The 16,665-nt window shown below is 48.9% G+C and overlaps 1 protein-coding gene across 2 annotated transcripts in view; it reads right to left on the reverse strand.

Annotated features, from left to right (window-relative positions):
• WTIP (WT1 interacting protein) overlaps positions 1 to 14,012 on the reverse strand; it is an 84,764-nt gene extending 70,752 nt beyond the window's left edge. Inside the window, exon 1 of one of the 2 annotated variants that reach the window (XM_062586547.1) lies at positions 12,381 to 14,012. In XM_062586547.1, coding sequence (XP_062442531.1) covers positions 12,381 to 13,791 — 1,411 coding nt within the window. In that variant the 5' untranslated portion in view covers positions 13,792 to 14,012. Of the gene's footprint in view, positions 1 to 12,096; positions 12,124 to 12,380 lie in introns of those variants that run through there. The other variant, XM_062586548.1, reaches the window with a different exon arrangement.
• Positions 14,013 to 16,665: the final 2,653 nt, after the last annotated feature.

Genomic DNA, 16,665 nt, shown 5'->3' on the forward strand with positions numbered 1-16,665 from the left:
CACTCCTGATTTGCAGGGCTGTAATACAGAGGGTCATCCCTGCTCAAGCCAAGAACAGGTAGAACAAGCCAACATACTTTCTAAAAATACCAGCTACTAACCTATGCTTCAAAAAATTACATGCTTATTTCTCAGACCAGCTCAAAATCTGGACTCCAATAGAACTGTAAAACAATCAAATGTGTTTTTTATCAAGTATTTAAATCTGGAAAATATGGCTTTGATTAAAAATGGGCAACCCACCAATTACAGAGAATTTTCACATAACTGCTTGGCAAAAAAAGAGCTGCAGTAGTATCAGCCATTCATTAAAACTTTTTGCATGCCTCTGAGAAATTACTTGTTTCCCTGTTGACACCTGAGGATTGTGATACTCGAGGTTAACAAGCAAGGCAACTGTCACGACACAAAGAAACACTCTGAAAGACCCAGACATACCAACATTTTTACCAATTACAGCTCTTTTCCACTGCCTGGTATAATCAGCAGTTTTATGAACCTCAGCTGATTTTGCTGGGCTCTAGTATCTTTTGCTGCTTCTTTTTCATTTAGAAACACCAACATTCTCTTTGAATGGATCTAGTCTTGCAGAAGTGGAAAGAATAATGAAAGATGAGACAGTCAATGGAGATCATGGGTCTAATCCTGCTGCATTTCATGTCAATGACAACTAGCAAGGCAGCTGCCAATAGCACGTAGCTGGGTCAATAAGTACAGTTCTTTTGAGCAGAGGAATCTCAGGATGAGGGACAAAGTCTGTGTGTTACCCCACTTCTCAGAACCATTCCCCTCAGCGATTCTTTTCCAGTCACTCACTCACAGCAATATTCAACATCTGGCCCAAACAAATGGATTTTAGTAGGAATTTCACACCAGGAGCAAAGACAGAATACAAAAGCCAAAATCCCACTCTAATGTTAGTGAAGGCAACAGCACATTCCACAATTCCAGGGAAACAAGATCAAGTCATAGCATTTCAGCCATCTCAATTCAGTCAGGTCAGCACTTAATTTGTTACAGTTAAAAAAAAAAAAAATCTTTTCAACAGAGATTTCCAATCAATTACATAAAGCTCTGTTTTGGTCACTTCAATCATCAGGCCAAGTTCTGCTCTGTTACATGACTGCAACTCTAGGGCTATCACAGGAATACAAGGAACACGAGATTTGACACACTGTTTCTTCTCACTTCTATCAAATGCTGACTATACTGCAAGGTAAGTTTCAACAAAAATTGCATGACCTTTTTAAAGAAATAAAAAGGTAGTTCTTTGACAAGTAAGATCTATATGACCAAACACCCACCATGCCAAGGACTGCATACACATACTCCTTTCTTTTTATACCTTCAACAGTCACAGATATGCTTTTAATTTGCATGCATGATGCAGGTTTGCACATGAAAACGCCAGGCACACCTGGCCTCACTGGTCACAAATGGACCTCCAGTTACTAGTAGTTTAATCCAGGACATTGAAAAACAGTCACCTGGCCAAGTGTTTTAAATCCAACAACATGCCCCGCTGACCCATGAGGCACCAACCTTGCCTAATGCTCCTTGAAACCCTGCAGGCTGGGATTTTCATCACAAAGGTAATACTCAAGGACGTTAAGAACAACACAGCAGAACCACTGAACTTCTGGTGCATAAGCTTTACTCATAGGATCACAATTCTTTCCAGCAGGTACACTTAGGAATGAGTTTCCAGCACAGGAGAAAGGTTTATGCAATGACCTCCAGAACAAAAGGAATTTTGCCATGCCTGAGAGAGACAGGGTCCCCATGGACCACAAGAAGTATGATCCAAGTGAGCTGGAGCAACTGTAAAAAGCATCTAAATCTGCATGACTTTCAAACAGCACTTAGGAATGGATTTTCTTTTCTCTAGCTTTGAAAGGTTCTGATTTTTTTCAAATGGCCACATAAAAAAAAGGAAAAAAAAATCTTGTTTTCACTTTCCAGAAGTTCTGTGGTGTCTTAAGTGAAACTGTTAACCAACTAAACAAATGTTGGGATGGACATGAAAACATGAGAAAATCCCCAGCAGATCTTCTGAAACTGTATGTTCTGAACTGAAATGCATCTTGTTCAGCCAAACACTTAGAAGAACAATGATATCTACCCAAACCTGACTTTGTGCAACCTACTAACCGATTCTTCATTGTTCACTTAATCCACTCCCTATTTTGACAATATGGTATTAATACTCTTTACACTTGCACACTGCCTTCCCTGCAGATCTCTAAGTATCCACAAATGCATGAATTAATCCTCACAAACTAGACTCATTTCAGTGCTGCTGCCTGCAATTACAGACATTAGAATTAATTATCTCACCTGACTACAGTCTTGAGTATTTGTGTTATTATTCCAACCACATCATATCCCTCTTCAAAATTATTTGACTTCCCATCACTATACTTTGCACATCTTCAGTATAAACTTCTAAGGAGTCAGCACTAGAAGACATTTACACTCCTGCTTTACTTTTCTTACAAAGATGGGGCTCTGGATAATCTATCCAGGTTGCTGTCGTTTATGGACATTTTGGCACTTCAAGGATTTCACAGTATCTTTGTTAGGTAACTAAGCTCCCAGAAAACTAAGCACAGGGGAAACTTGGAGCACACCTGCACCACACACACAGGGAGTGGTATATCCATGCTAGCTGGCAGGCCCCATGTTGGGCTGATTGTGTCAGTGGCACTGGTCATGGCAGGGCCAGGAGCCATGCTCAAGCTCAGAGGTGCCCCTCTCCAGGTGTGGGACTCAAATCATTTCTCTGCTTCAGCCTTGGAGGACTTCAAGCAGTTTTGTCACTGTTGGATATGGAACATATCAGTTACATAACAGTGGAGTCCTCCAAGTCTTGTGCTTAAATTACCAAGCTGAAATATACCTTGTATCAGACATCCTCCAGGAAAAGTGCTCAGAACAACTCCTGTCACAGGGGGTAAAGCCTCTTCTTCTACAACCATTAAATCAACCAAACAAGATCTCTTCTTCCAAATCACCCAGTAGCCATCACCATTGCCCTCTTTTCCCAGAAATAAAAAATGGCCAAAACTTTCAGCTAAGCCATGCAAGACAAAACAGGTAAACTGCCCTTGTCAGCACACGTGCACAATTACAGCTTAAACACAGGCAATGAGAAGGTTTAAACCCAAGTGCCTACAAGTTTTAGGCACCCAAAACCTGCTGAGTGGGATTTTTCCAGGATCTCAAATTTGGAAGTAGGTGTCCTTAGCAATAAATCCTTACCCCTATCTAAGTCTGCTTGTGTAAGTCTCTACATGTTTTATACATACAGTAGTTCTTAGCTGAGCACTAAATGAATGTCTGTGCTCTCATGCATTGGGCTTTTTTTTTTTCCCCTTAATGAGTCATAGGCCTTTTCTTAAAAGTTTGCTGGAACACATAAATGTGACAGTAGAGATTTAGTAAAACTGCTCCAAAACCAAGGAATGAAGTTTCAGACAATGAAATATTCCAGCTGGAAGAGATACGGCTTGCTTAGCCATTTTCTTGTGCTCTTCTGTCTCAGAGTGCATCTAGCAAACAAGGCTACACTGATAGGGAGTTAAAACAACACAGTAAGGTTAATAGAAAGAGAAAACTTGTACCACAAGAGATATAGTGTGGGCGGTGGAGGGGGGGATCCACTTCAAGAAATGGCATCCACAGAAGCACAGTGATAAATTCATATAAAAATTCAGCCAAGCACTGACATTTATTGGTCAATAATTAGCACATCTTCTAATTTTGTTAACAGTTGAAGGATGGTTCTGCTCCCAAGTTAACAGGAAGTCTGCTACCAACTTCAACAGGAGCAGATCACACCCTTGGAATATCTCCAAGGGATGCCACATCACACAGGCTTGAGATACCTATTTCCTGTCAGAACTTGAACATTTCAAGCAGTTGAATGTAGTACTCCAAAATGACTAAATAGCATAAGCATTTCTAAGCTAGTAATAAAGCTTGCAGACAAACATGGACACTCCTGGTTTTCTTTTGTTGCTTCAATCTTGCTTTACATCACATAGTCCCAACACCGCCAGGAAAGAGGCAGTTTATCCAGGTTTGGCATAAATCATATACTGTATCATACTGTAGGAGACATTTGGTTTCTTCAGCCACAGGTTAAGCAACACTTCTGGACACAACTAACTCCAGCAGAAGAACTGCCCCACTGCTAAATGCTGCAACAGCACACACTTTGAAAGACTAAGAGCAACTTCACATGCTCTCGGGCCAGCAGTCCCACAGCCTCCTGCAAGGAGGCCCACAGGGGACAAGAGCCCTGGGAGCCTTGTCCCCAGGGAGTGGCAGCCCAAGCACTCATTTGGCCAGCCAGACCCTCACCTGACAGCACAAAAAAGGACATCCCAGGCTTATAGCCCTTCCACAAGCACCAGAGCCCTGCTCCAGGACTCACGGGGTACCATGCCTCCTACCAAACAGTGAAAGCCCTCCGGCACTGCACAGCTCAGAGCTGGGCATCATGCTCGAGCTGCTGCGGAGGGGGGCCCAAGAGAACCTGAAATCCACTCTGCAGATGCACTACCAAGACCATCAAGTGCTGTCTTTCGATAGCTTTCAGGACTTAAGATGTAGCTAGGAGGCCAGGCCCAGAGCTTTTTGTTTACTCACACAAAACTAAAAATGTTTTGACTTACTGCTGTTATTTCCCTTCTATTGCTGAACAGCATTTTTTAAACATCTGAAAATTACTTTCCCAGACTTTTTTTTTTTCCCTTTTCTCTTTAGTATTTGGTAAAATCTCTTGCTCTGAAGGCTTTCTAAACATTCAATATCCATATGGCTGTTACAGAGACACTTATCCTCTAGTTTATTAGTCATTAGATACCAAGGATTTCAGCCTAGATTGGTATCTCTGCTGCTGCCACACACACACAAAAAAAAAAAAAAAAAAAAAAGGCACAGAAGGAGCACAAGAGCAGAACAGAAATTCTGATTCAAAGGCACTAGGACTATTCTTCTAAACATAGAAATTACATAATTTGAGAGAAACTTTCTATTAAAGTGTTAACTTGAATCACATTACAACTTTATAATTGACAAGTCTGTGCTTTTTTTAAAAAAAAAGACAGTCTTATTTCTAACTCTTCCAAACAGACTGACCACAGAATCTATTAAATTATTTTTACTCCTAATTCACACACTAACATGTATGAATTTTTAGAGTGTGATTTAACATCAAAATGGGACATTCACACACACAAATCTTGGTAGAGGGTCAAGCACAGAGGCTAAGCAAACAACCGCTAATAGAAGCTAAACTCAGATAAACATTTTTTCCACTTTGAATGTTGCTTAGGGTGTTTCCTCGACCCCTCTAGAGGGTGTACATGGCTGGGCTGGCTGGGGGTGGGGGGTAGGATAGAGGATAAAAGCCTGGCATTACTTCTGGGAATTTGACTAGCTCTTACTTTAGGAATCCAATATAAATCTGGCTTGGAACTTGTGACTGTGTCCCAAAAAATGAACAGATCTAATGAATTGCTTAGTGTTTTACACAGAAGCCCTGTGGCTTTGGAATTACCCATTGCATAGCACATGCCAAACCAAAGCGAACTAAAGCATGGACTGCACTCAACCCTTGCAAACCAACAGCCTTTTCACAAGAATGCAAACTCTTTGAGATAGGCAAAAGTAAGTTCCTTATCCATATATACTTTGAACAGAAATAAAGCAGATAATTTACAATCTGTAGAGCTGCATGGTTCATTCCTCCCCTCCCCCTTGACAAACGGGCTGCATCAGCACATGGCTTAAAAAAAAAAAAAAAAAGTTATGATGTTCAAAGAGGCATGAACACAGGGGTAGATCTTCCAAACCATATGGTGACAGAAAAGGCTAACAATTAAACTAAGACTTGTTATATCATGACAGAGCGTATGCTCATACCAGCTCTATAGCATACCCAAATCCCTACCAGAAACCGTATTTTATGTTAGTGCCAATAAAACATGTGGCTAGTTTTTTTTTTGATTGTTTTGAAATCACCATCATCCTTTGCATCCAGTGCTTTTATCACAACACAAAACTGAACCAAAGGTTAAAAGCACGCTGAACACATACTACGTCGGTTAAACGCACGCCCAACACAGAGGAAAACAAACAAGACAAAAAGCCTAAGCCATCAAAAAGCCCTATTCACAGTCAAGTTTCCTGCAGCTGAAAGGAAGAAAGCAGTTGTGTCTGATTATAATAAGTGCTTCTGCGAGAGTTATGGTCACTCAACTTTCCATTTAATACATGTTATTTGTATGCACATTACATAAGTAGTACACACACTAATGTAACTAACATATATTACATTCTGCATCTCTCTTCTCTCCCTATTACATGGTCTATCATTTTCCAACTTCAGTTAGAGTCAGGAATGTATATATGCCTAGCAGGGATTTCAACAAACCATCTGGGGCCACTCCCACGTTTTCCTACGACATTTCATACTACATACAAAAATAAGACTTCTTTTTCAACAGCAGCATTACTTTGCTGACTTTTATCATTTCTTTGCATCAGCCTCACTACCTTTACGCTCTTTCCCCACACCCTCCTACTCGTTCCTCCCTTTATATTATCCTCAAGTTCCAAACCTTCTCACTTACCACACTTTTCACACTCTTTGCTAAAGCTCTTCATCCCTCTTCTACAGTCAAGCATAGTCATATACAGCAGCACCGCTCACTCACATGCATCCAGAGACCTGTACTACACTGCCTATCATCTCAGAGCATAGTATCAGAGACAGAGCTCACAAAACAGACATGAAAATACAACACAACTTGCAAGTACATTCCAGTGCTCAAAAGTCAATCTTGTCACGCCAGTAAAATTTCTCAAAGAAATGGATTTGTATGGATAACTATGCAAATAAAGTGTAGGAAGATGTTCGGATGCATCTAGATATGTACTCCCTCCCTTCACCTACACATCAGGCCAAAGGCTTTTCAATAGCATGTTAGCAGCAGTGTTTCCTGGTGGTGCTCCAAAAACATTTGCTAGTACTAGTGGGTGGCCTTCTGGAAAGATCGAGGATATCTTATCTGGAAAAAATCAAGCCTACTTGTCAGAGTAAGAATACACTTTTACTGGACAGATTACTACAATTAACAGAATTTGGACTTCGCATCTCATCCTGAGACATCAAACAACTCCCTGCTTTGCTTACTGCAACCTTGTATTGGGTACCAAGAAAGGCTGTCTTCCCCAAGATGGCAGAGTCACGTGGAATTACCTTTGGAAGACAAAGAAAGATGACAGCTCACTGTGACAGGACCAGTTATTTCTCATTAAGTACTTTGCATATTCTGCACATCAGAGATATACAAACTGAGAGACACCAAGCACAAAGCAGTAAGCAGCAAGAGGTGGGAAGACACTCTGGATGCCCAACAGAGCTGGGGAGAAAGCCCTTAACGAAGGAACACTGCACAGTATTATCATCAAATGTATTAATGTCAGAAAAATTGCAACTACTGCTTGTCTTTCTTTAGACTTTGCATAGACAAAAACAATTTCCTCTCCCTCCACCTCCCAACATTCACAATTCCTTTTCAGGTTCCTCTTTAGGTCAAGATGGTGAGACAGTAAATCTCTTTTTGCACTGGATCCTTCCACCCTGACTGAAAACAGCAGTCGTCTTTGAATGACGGCTGCAGCACAGCATGGGCAGCTACAACGGCAACTCATGCGGGGCTGCACAGAAGCATGCAATTGCTGCCTATGCCCCTCTAACTCTCCTTCAATTTTTGACAGTACACCTGTGGAGCCACAGGACATAGTGAGGTCTTGCTCTAAAACACCACCACATCAGCATGACTGTTCAACACAATGACATTGTCCTGTCCGGTAAATGACAAGCAGTAGGCAGGCAGTCTCAAAAAGACTGTTTTGATTTGAATGGGCATGCCAAAAACCCATTTCTCCTCTAACTCTCTTTCAACACCTAGACATCAGACTAGAGTTCTACAGAGCACACAGAATTTAAGTTAGTGTCTGAGCTGATGAGTTTCCAACATTCACAAGTGTCTTGTTGACACCTTAAGATGTACATTCAATTTAAAACATCCATGAAACTCAACTTTGACAACTTAGCCCACCACGTATAAAGGCCTAGCTGAGAACATTTACGGAAGTGAATGAAGTTACTTTTCTATTCCTTCTCTTCTCAGCATCTGTCACTAAACTGAGCATATTTACCAAATTGTCAATACCTTCAAAGAAGCAGAGAGTCTCACAGAGCATGAAGCGGTTGGGGAATGGGCTGCAGAGTAAGGAGGTACAGCTACAAGAGGAACTGAGCCTTACAGCTTTAACCAGCCTAACTGTAGGCTGCTGCCAAAGGAATGGCCTCATCCTTTTGATGCCTTCTGCAGCTACCTTTTCCTCTGCGTCAGATCTAGCCATCACATTGCCATGGTGAATCAGAACAGTTCGATGATCCAGTCAAAAAGCCCTTTTCCCCTCCACTTCCTTTTTTGTGGGCTTGGTTTTCAGTAAGATCAGAGAGTGCATGTGGCTGCAATGTGCTGGTGGTAGCAGTTGGAAGCAGCAGGCTACTACCTCTCAGCTGTGCAGCCGAGGGTAGGGAAGATGGAGCGATTGCTCTTTTTGCAGAGCTGTCATCTTAGGTCAGATTAAACCAACTGTGGAACAATGTTTTCATTCTCTCTACGGATACACTCAAGCCTGCCATAAGAAAGGAAAGGATGGAAAAGGTGAGGCAGGAAAGAGAAGCCCCCAGCACAGTGAAAAACAAAACACAGCTTAGAGCAGTTCGCAGAAGCATAGCACAGGCAGGCCTGGCTGCTTACTCTCTGGACCTGCTGGGTTACCCACTTCCTGGCTCCCCCAGAGACCCTTCTGAGGGTCAGACTACTGTATGCATCCTGTCTACATGATGTCAGCTCCATGAGTTAAGAAGGCCCTGGATGGCTTCTGGGGTCCTATGTGATTTCCAGAAGGCTGCCTACCCTTTTAGGGCACAGAGGCAGCCCCCCATGGGCAAAAAACATTACCCAATTTTCCACTGCCTGGGGAACACTGCTAGAGGACCAGTTCTTGCCCCTTCTCTTCACATACTTCTACTAAGGCTCTCACGCTTCCACTGAGTGCAGACAAGAGCCATGAGTGCCTCTTCTCCCTTCTCACTTGCTCCACCAATGCCTTGTGGTCACCTGCGTTTTGGTGACTTCTCCAGGCAGAAGTGGAATACAGAAAGCCCAAGCCCCTCACCTCCCCAAAGAGGGAGGTACTTGCACTTCCTCAGGGATCCCCATGTAAGCAAAGAGAAAAGGCAAGACCACATCTCCACCATGTATTTTATTTTTCCCTAGATTGGAGACTTCTTCTAAATTAGAATAGCAAAGTGAGGGAAGGCAGCCAGGGATTGCCAGCACTGCTGTGGTTAGGGGAACACCCAGACACACAGACCCACAAACAAAATGAATGCAGTTTAGAATTATTCCTCTTCCAAAGAGGACTGATTAGTCACTTGACCTCAAATTCAAAATAATTCACTGTTCAATTTTTAAAGTAGCATTTGGACATAAGACAAAATAGAATGGCCTGTGGATAGTATAATGGAATAGTTCCACGTAGAGTAGCCCTCACTTTGAGCAGACAAAGCAACAAGGATTGTTTGGAGAGAGGGCTATGGAGTGGGCATGGTAAAATTAGCAGCATCACAATATGAGCATTTACTCACTAGACAATTCATCTCATCTAATGAAGGAGTATTAAACCATCTGCTCAGCTCATGCTACTTTGTTAGTCTATTAGGCTCAGCATTTTTGTTTTCCAAGGGTATCCCAGGTATCTGAAGTCCTACCAGATACTCTGTGACTGCCTTCTAAGCATATCAGGCAAGTGCTAAGGAAAGCAATGAACAGGCAAGCAAAGACACTGGGCTGGAATATAAATCAATGCATTTCTACCAGCTTTCCTTTATTAACACTGTTTAAAACTCTCTCAGAGAAGTCAGTCTGCATAATCTGCTCTAATATCATCCATAAGCAGACTTCTCTCCTTTCTGTTCTCACTCTCCTCATCTTTAACCCTTCAGCCTGCAGTCATATTAGGCCAAACCCTGACATGCTTACTTAGCCAAACCTCATCCTTCATCTCAACAGCTGATTTGAATCAGAACTGCAGGATCAAGCCCATTAGGACTTACTAAAACATCAGCATCTCACAGAAATCAATCCTGTATTCTGTCACACCCTGATTTTTCTAGGTTTTAAGTGCTTATAGAACGCAAGTCACAGTGGCACTTCTTTGTGCCACTACAATAACAAATACCTACAGGGCAGCTGGCACACACACTTCCTAAGCACGAAGGTGTAAGCTTACTACTGCTGATCTGACACAGACCACATCTGCCAAGGCTTAGGGCATGTTGCAACATGTTCCCAGAGAATATACCTGCAGGTAGCGACACTTGCAACAGGCAAATCCTTACAAACTGAAAAAAATGATAAGAAAAACCCACCCAGAACACATTCCCCAGGCTCCTCCTGGAGTCCCTGATCACACCCAGGCTTCCTCACTGCACACTCAGCCCCTCTGGCCACAAGAAACCCTTCCCAGAGGCTTAGGGCAGTTATAACTCACACTTCTTCCTCCAAATATATCTTGGTTCTCCATCTTCCACTGCACTGCACCAAAATTTAGGAGGCAAACATTTTTTGATTCATGTTAACACCCCCAGCCAGCTTCCGCTGATACTTAGAAGTTATCAGTTATTATCCTCAGCTGATTATGTTCCTGCAACCCCTTAAAGCCTCACACCAGGTGCTAGACATTGCAAAAGACACAGCAGATGACAATCAGCTTTCTTATTCATCTCTGCACTAAACACAGGAAGGAGGGTAAGACAGGTAGTAAACACACACTGTGCTCAGTTTCCTTTGTGCAGGCACAAGAGCTTATAAAAACAATGATATGCAATTAACAAAGTTTACCTTGTACTTGCTCATCTATCTCAGATGATCTTCACAGATCTGTCTTACTTGCATTGCAGATCACAACTTTGCACTTACAGGGCCCTGCAACTTCTCCGTTCCACACAGGGCATACTAATACTGAACTGAATTTAGTAAAAGATCTTAGATCATTTCAAGTTAACATGCATCTCCATCTTCAGTAACTCTTGTGTCAATCAGAGATCACACCTCATCAGTGAAGCCTCTCTCTCCTTGCAGCACCCAGTGAGCACATACAGGCTGTGAGAGAGAACTGTCCCCTGCAAGGCCACACTTTGTACCACTGATTCACTGACACAGCCACAAGCAGGGGACTGACACATCAGCAGACTCCTTGTCCTTCTGTACCTTATTCACTCTGCTATGTGAGCGCTGCACACAGAGCTCCCAGAACCCACATCCCTAATTCAAGCAAGGGATGTAAGCTACTTCTGAAGGCCACCACGATCCTTCTGCCCTATCTGGCATATTTAAGGACTTATCTTGAAGGTCCCAGTACCTGTAAGGAATATGGCAGTATTTGGACACTTCAGGACTCTTGAAGGCAGGCATCTTGTCCTTTTCCATTCATTAGAAAGCAAGAAACACGAGGGAGCTTATTCTAAACAGTGCAACTACAAAATGCATTCACTTGTTTAAAGACATTGTCTTTGTTCTACAAAGCAAGAAGCTAAGGAGAACCCCCAACAGGCTGACTCAGCTTCACTAGGGACAGGGAGAGGTATCCTCTCCTCCAGACTCCTCTCATTTCTCTGACAAATCCAAACTCTGCCAGACTCATACGATAACTAAGTGAAGCCCTGCAAGGCCTCACGGACCAGAAACAGCACCATGGGCTCCCACAAGCACTCTGAGCAAGGTCAAACATTTTACTGAATGAGGCTCTGGTCCAGCTCATCTACAGAAATTAAAATATCACAGATGGCCTGAGAACACGATTAAAAACACCATAACCTCAAGGATGCCAGAGCTTATTGTGGAGGCTCTGACAGCTCGAAAAGCATGCAAACACAAATCAGTCTGACCCCTGATCACACAAACAGCTTCTGTACTACTTTAGACAAATTTCCTATCGCACCTGGAAGGGAAAACGCTGTAAGTTCCACCAAACTGTAAGAGATAGGCAGGAGAGAGAAACACCAGATAAGAGAGCCGCAGTGCAAACGCTTCGGACAGCAATTAGGAAAACGTAAGGTACGTAGCGATCCAGGCTTTTCAACGGACGACCAGCGACTTCGGCGGTAATGGGTCCAAGTACAGCCCCGAGCACCATATCTCGCCAGAGCTACCCGCAAGCGAGGCCCTGCGGGCGGCCGCCGCCGCGCTGGCCGAGGTCCCCGGGCGCCGCGCGGAGCCACTCACCGAAGTACTCCTTCTTCATGTGCATCTCCAGCTCCTTCTCCAGCTCCAGCGTCAGCGCTTCCAGCCGCCTCTCCGCCTGGCTGGGGCCGCTCTCCCGGCACGGGGTCACCTGGTAGGGAAGCTTGAATTTTGGAGCCGAAGCGGAGCCTTTTGTCGGGCTGTAGGTGTAGGGGGGAGCCGCGTCGGGGGCCGGCGCGGCCGGCTGCTGCTGCTCGCGCCGCGGCGGGGACTGGGCACGGATTTTGTGGTACACGTCGGCCAGCTCCGGCGCGGCGCCGTCGTCCTGCAGGCTCGGCCCCAGCAGGGAGGCACGGGGCGAGGGCAGCTGCAGCTCGGGGTAGGCGCTCATGGAGCCCCGCGAGCTGCGCGAGCTCTGGCTGGAGATGCTGGAGCGGGGGCTGACCACGGCGGCGCCGCGCCCGGCGCCGGAGCCCTCGGCGCCGCACACGCTGGAGCGGGGGCTGGCCACGGAGAGCCCGGCGGCGCCCGCCGCGTCCGGCTCCGCGCTGCCCGGCGGGCCGTACCTGGAGTCCGAGTAGCTGGAGCGGGGGCTGGTGGTGCCGGAGTACTGGCTGGCCGTGCTGGAGCGGGGGCTGGCGTGCCGCTGGTCGTAGCCCATGCTGATGCCGCTGGTGCGGTTGCTGCTGGGCTTGCTGCCGCCGTCGTAGCTGGTGAGGCTGGCGCGGGGGCTGGAGTGCTTGCTGGTGTCGCTGGCCGTGCTGGCGTAGCTGGAGCGGGGGCTCAGGGCGGCGCCGTCGTACTGCACCAGGCTGGCGCGGGGGCTGCCGTACTTGTCCGCGCCGGGCACCACCAGGCTGGAGCGGGGGCTGGAGAACTTGTCGTAGGGCAGCGCGGCCGCGCCGCCCAGGCTGGAGCGGGGGCTGGAGAACTTGCCGTGCTCGGGGCCGGGGGAGGCGGCGACCGCCAGGCTGGCCCGCGGGCTGGCGGCGCCGTACTTGCCGTCGGGCGCCCGCCCGCCGCCCTTGGCCACGTAGCCGGCCTCGTAGGCGCCGCAGCGGTAGCCCTCGGCCGAGTAGCGCTTGCCCTTGTCGGCGAAGCCGCTGTAGCAGGGCAGCGCCACCTCGGAGCGGGTGCAGAGCCCCTCCTCGCAGCACGGCGGCCCCGCGGCCGGCGGCGGCTCGGCGGCGGCGCGGAGCGGCGCGCCGGGCGCGTAGGCTTTGCCGCCGGGGAAGGCGTCGGCGGGCGGCGCGGCGCCGTTGGCCTTGCGGCCCCTCTGCTCCGCCGTCATGTGGGCCGCGATGACCCGCTTGGTCTCCTCCAGGTCGGCGTGCAGCGGCAGGTCGCGGCGGCCGCCCCGGCCGTACGCGCCCTCCGGGCTCGGCTCGTAGAGGGACAGGTCCTCCAGGAACTTGCTGGCTTTCAGGGCCACGTCCTCGTCGTACCGCTCCATGCTCGGTCGCGGGCAGGGGATAAACGCACCGCCCAGGGAAAAAAAATAAAATAAGAAGAGGAAAGGAAAGAAAAACTAGGAGGAGGCAGGGCGCCCCGGGCGCCCCGTCCCGCAGCCCCGGCGGGGCGGGCGCCGTCCCTCGAGCGCGGCGCGGCGGTCACCCCCGCGGCATGCCGGCCGCGCGGCGGACGAGGAGCCCCCGTGTCACTCTCCAGCCTTAAATAAGTTGCTGGGTCCAGTCAATGGCGCGCTGCGCGGAGGAATTTGCGCTCGGCGGCTCCCTGCCCCCGCCGCCCCCGGCCGGCCGCCCCGCGGCGGGGCCGCGGCCGGGCCCGCGCCCGCGGGCGGGGGGGGCGCGAAGGCGGCGGGCGGGCGGCGGGGTCGGCGCGGCGCGGCGGCGCGCGGGGCGCGGCGAGGCAGGGACTCCTTTGTGTGGGGCAGGAATGCGAGGAAGGAGACTGGGCGCTGCGTCCCGCTGGAATGTAGTTAATGCCGGAGCCAAACAATGATTCTCACCGAGTCAGGCCGGGAGCGGGCGGCTGAGGCGCTGCTCGCGAGCGGGCCGCCCCCGGCGCCCCCGCCCGCCCCGTGCGGCGCCGCGCCCCCGCCTCCCGGGGCCGGGCCGCCTCCGGCGGGGACCCGGCCCCCCTCGCCCGGCGCTGGCGGGCCCCGCGCTGGCGGCGGGCTGTCCCCGGGGCGGGCGGCTCCGCCGAGCGCGGTCACCGGCGGCGCGACAGACCGAGCGAGCATCCGCGGGGCGGGCGGCGCCGCGCCCCGGCCTCCCGCGCCGCTTCCCTCAGGAAAGCGTGAGGCAGAGAGGCGTTTTAGGGGGAGGACGAACCGCGTCGCGGCGGCCGGCGCCACGGGGATCCGCGGCGGGGCCCGCGGCGCCGCTTCCCGCCCTGCTGGAACTTTCCGCGGCGCGCGGGGTGGGGGCGGGGTGGGGGCTGCCCCGCCCGCGGCCGTTAAACCGCCGCCTCACCTGGGCGGCCGCCGCGCCCGGGACCCCGGCACCTGCGGGAGAGCCCCGCGCCCGGCCCGGCCCGGCCCGGCCCGGCCCGAGCGGCGGCGGCGGCGGCGGCGCAGCGCTTGGCTAGTCTCTAAGCGGCGCCGGCGATAAGGCGCGCGATAAGCGCGTTGCGGCCCAGAGCAATCTGCGAGCTGACGCGGGTTTCGGAAAGCGCGCTGCTGCTCGCGCAGCCTTCGGAGGGCTTTATCCGGCGATCCCGAAGCAAACGCGGGGCAGCGCCGCTCCCCATTTGCGTACGACGCCAGAAGACACCTCCGAAGCAGTTACCGAGCTGAGAGCTTCCACGCAAAACTGCAGCTTTTCGAGCACAGCCGGCAGTTTGCGCGCTCCACCGAAACGCTGACGTAGCCTTGGCCGAAGCTACCTGAGCGGCGTCACACGCGGCACCCTGCGAGGGGAGAAGTGTGAGCCAGAGGCATGCCACACTGCCAAGAACATTTTATCCAGTTATCATACCTAATTAAACATTAAAAGCAACTGTGTACTTAAAAATGTCCCCAGCTGTGGAGGGCAACTGATTGACAATCTGTTTGTTTATGTGTGCATGGGGGGCAGGCTAGAAAAAAGTCCAACAAGCCATCTAAATGTGCAGAGGAAGACCTGGAAAGCACACCTGTGAGACAGCGGGAGAGGCAGCTCACTGCCTGCGTGAGGCATTTTTCTAAGGAGATGTATGTGCAAATACAACCAGCCCTGGAAGTCAAGCTCTGATATGTTTTTACATCCCTAATGTTTTCACTGCACATTTTGCTGGCCTGCTGAGCGTGTGGTTGCCTTGTGCTTGTGGAGGTGACCAGTCCACAGGTTAGGTGTCGCCTCTGGTTTGCAAGTGTTGGAAGTGCCTTTTGCAGTTGTGTGTCCTGGTGCATGCTGCTGTTAGTGCAAATGACAAACATGACGCAGGCCCAGGTGTCAGCTGCAAAAACATCCCAGCAAACATGCTGCTGATGGGATCAAAAAGGCGGTTCAGCTCCCTGTCCCGCTCAGACCTTGGGCTTTCTGTTAAAACCAGCAAACATTTGAACTACGCTGTCAGCTCTGTGATGCTAACGTGTGCCACCTTACATCTCCGAGCACAAGTTACTGCCACAGAGCCCGTGGAAATCGCGGTTACCCCGAGCCCAGCAACACTCCTGCCCGAGGTTTGCTCAGAGGAGGGAGCACCTCGCGGTCTGCCACCTGCGAGCGTGCAGGTGTACGTGCCCCAACAGCGCTCCCCAATTGCTTGTGGGGCCTTTACTGCATTATTTTAAATTACTTACTGCCAACTTTTTTAAGCTTACCACCTTGAACAACTATGAGAGGCCAGAGATAACCTGGGCCATCAGAGCACATATAGAGGAAAGCTAATTTACTGTACTTCAAGCTTTTTTTTTTTTTAAGGAAAAAAAAAAAAACTTTCAACATTAGGTGACTACTATTACTCTAATGGAATGGGTAGGACTTCCCTGGGGCGAAGACCAACTCCCTATCCTCAGGGGCAGCATGGAGACCGCAGCACTGGTGCCGGGTGAAGGCAGGAGCATTGGCACCCACTGTCCCTCATCAGCTGGGGCTCCGCAACGCACTGAGGTCCTCCTCCCGCCTGCTCTGGGCTGCCTCGTGCTGCCAGCAGGTAGCAAGTTTGTACGTTAAACCTCTTGGTACACAAGTAGTTAAAGCATCTGCTTTCTTTAGTATGAACCATGGGGGAAAAAAAACATACTGGGGACTGAGAGAATCTGGAGAGTCTGAAGAAATAACTCCTTTTAGTAAGCAATTTGGATCAAATGATTCAGAATCTCTTACTGTTACTGTTGAAAGCTTATGCTCGGTAAGTAAATCCTCAAAGCAAGATACAGACA

The sequence above is a fragment of the Rhea pennata genome, chromosome 13 (genome assembly GCF_028389875.1).
Source record: "Rhea pennata isolate bPtePen1 chromosome 13, bPtePen1.pri, whole genome shotgun sequence".
NCBI lineage: Eukaryota > Metazoa > Chordata > Aves > Rheiformes > Rheidae > Rhea > Rhea pennata.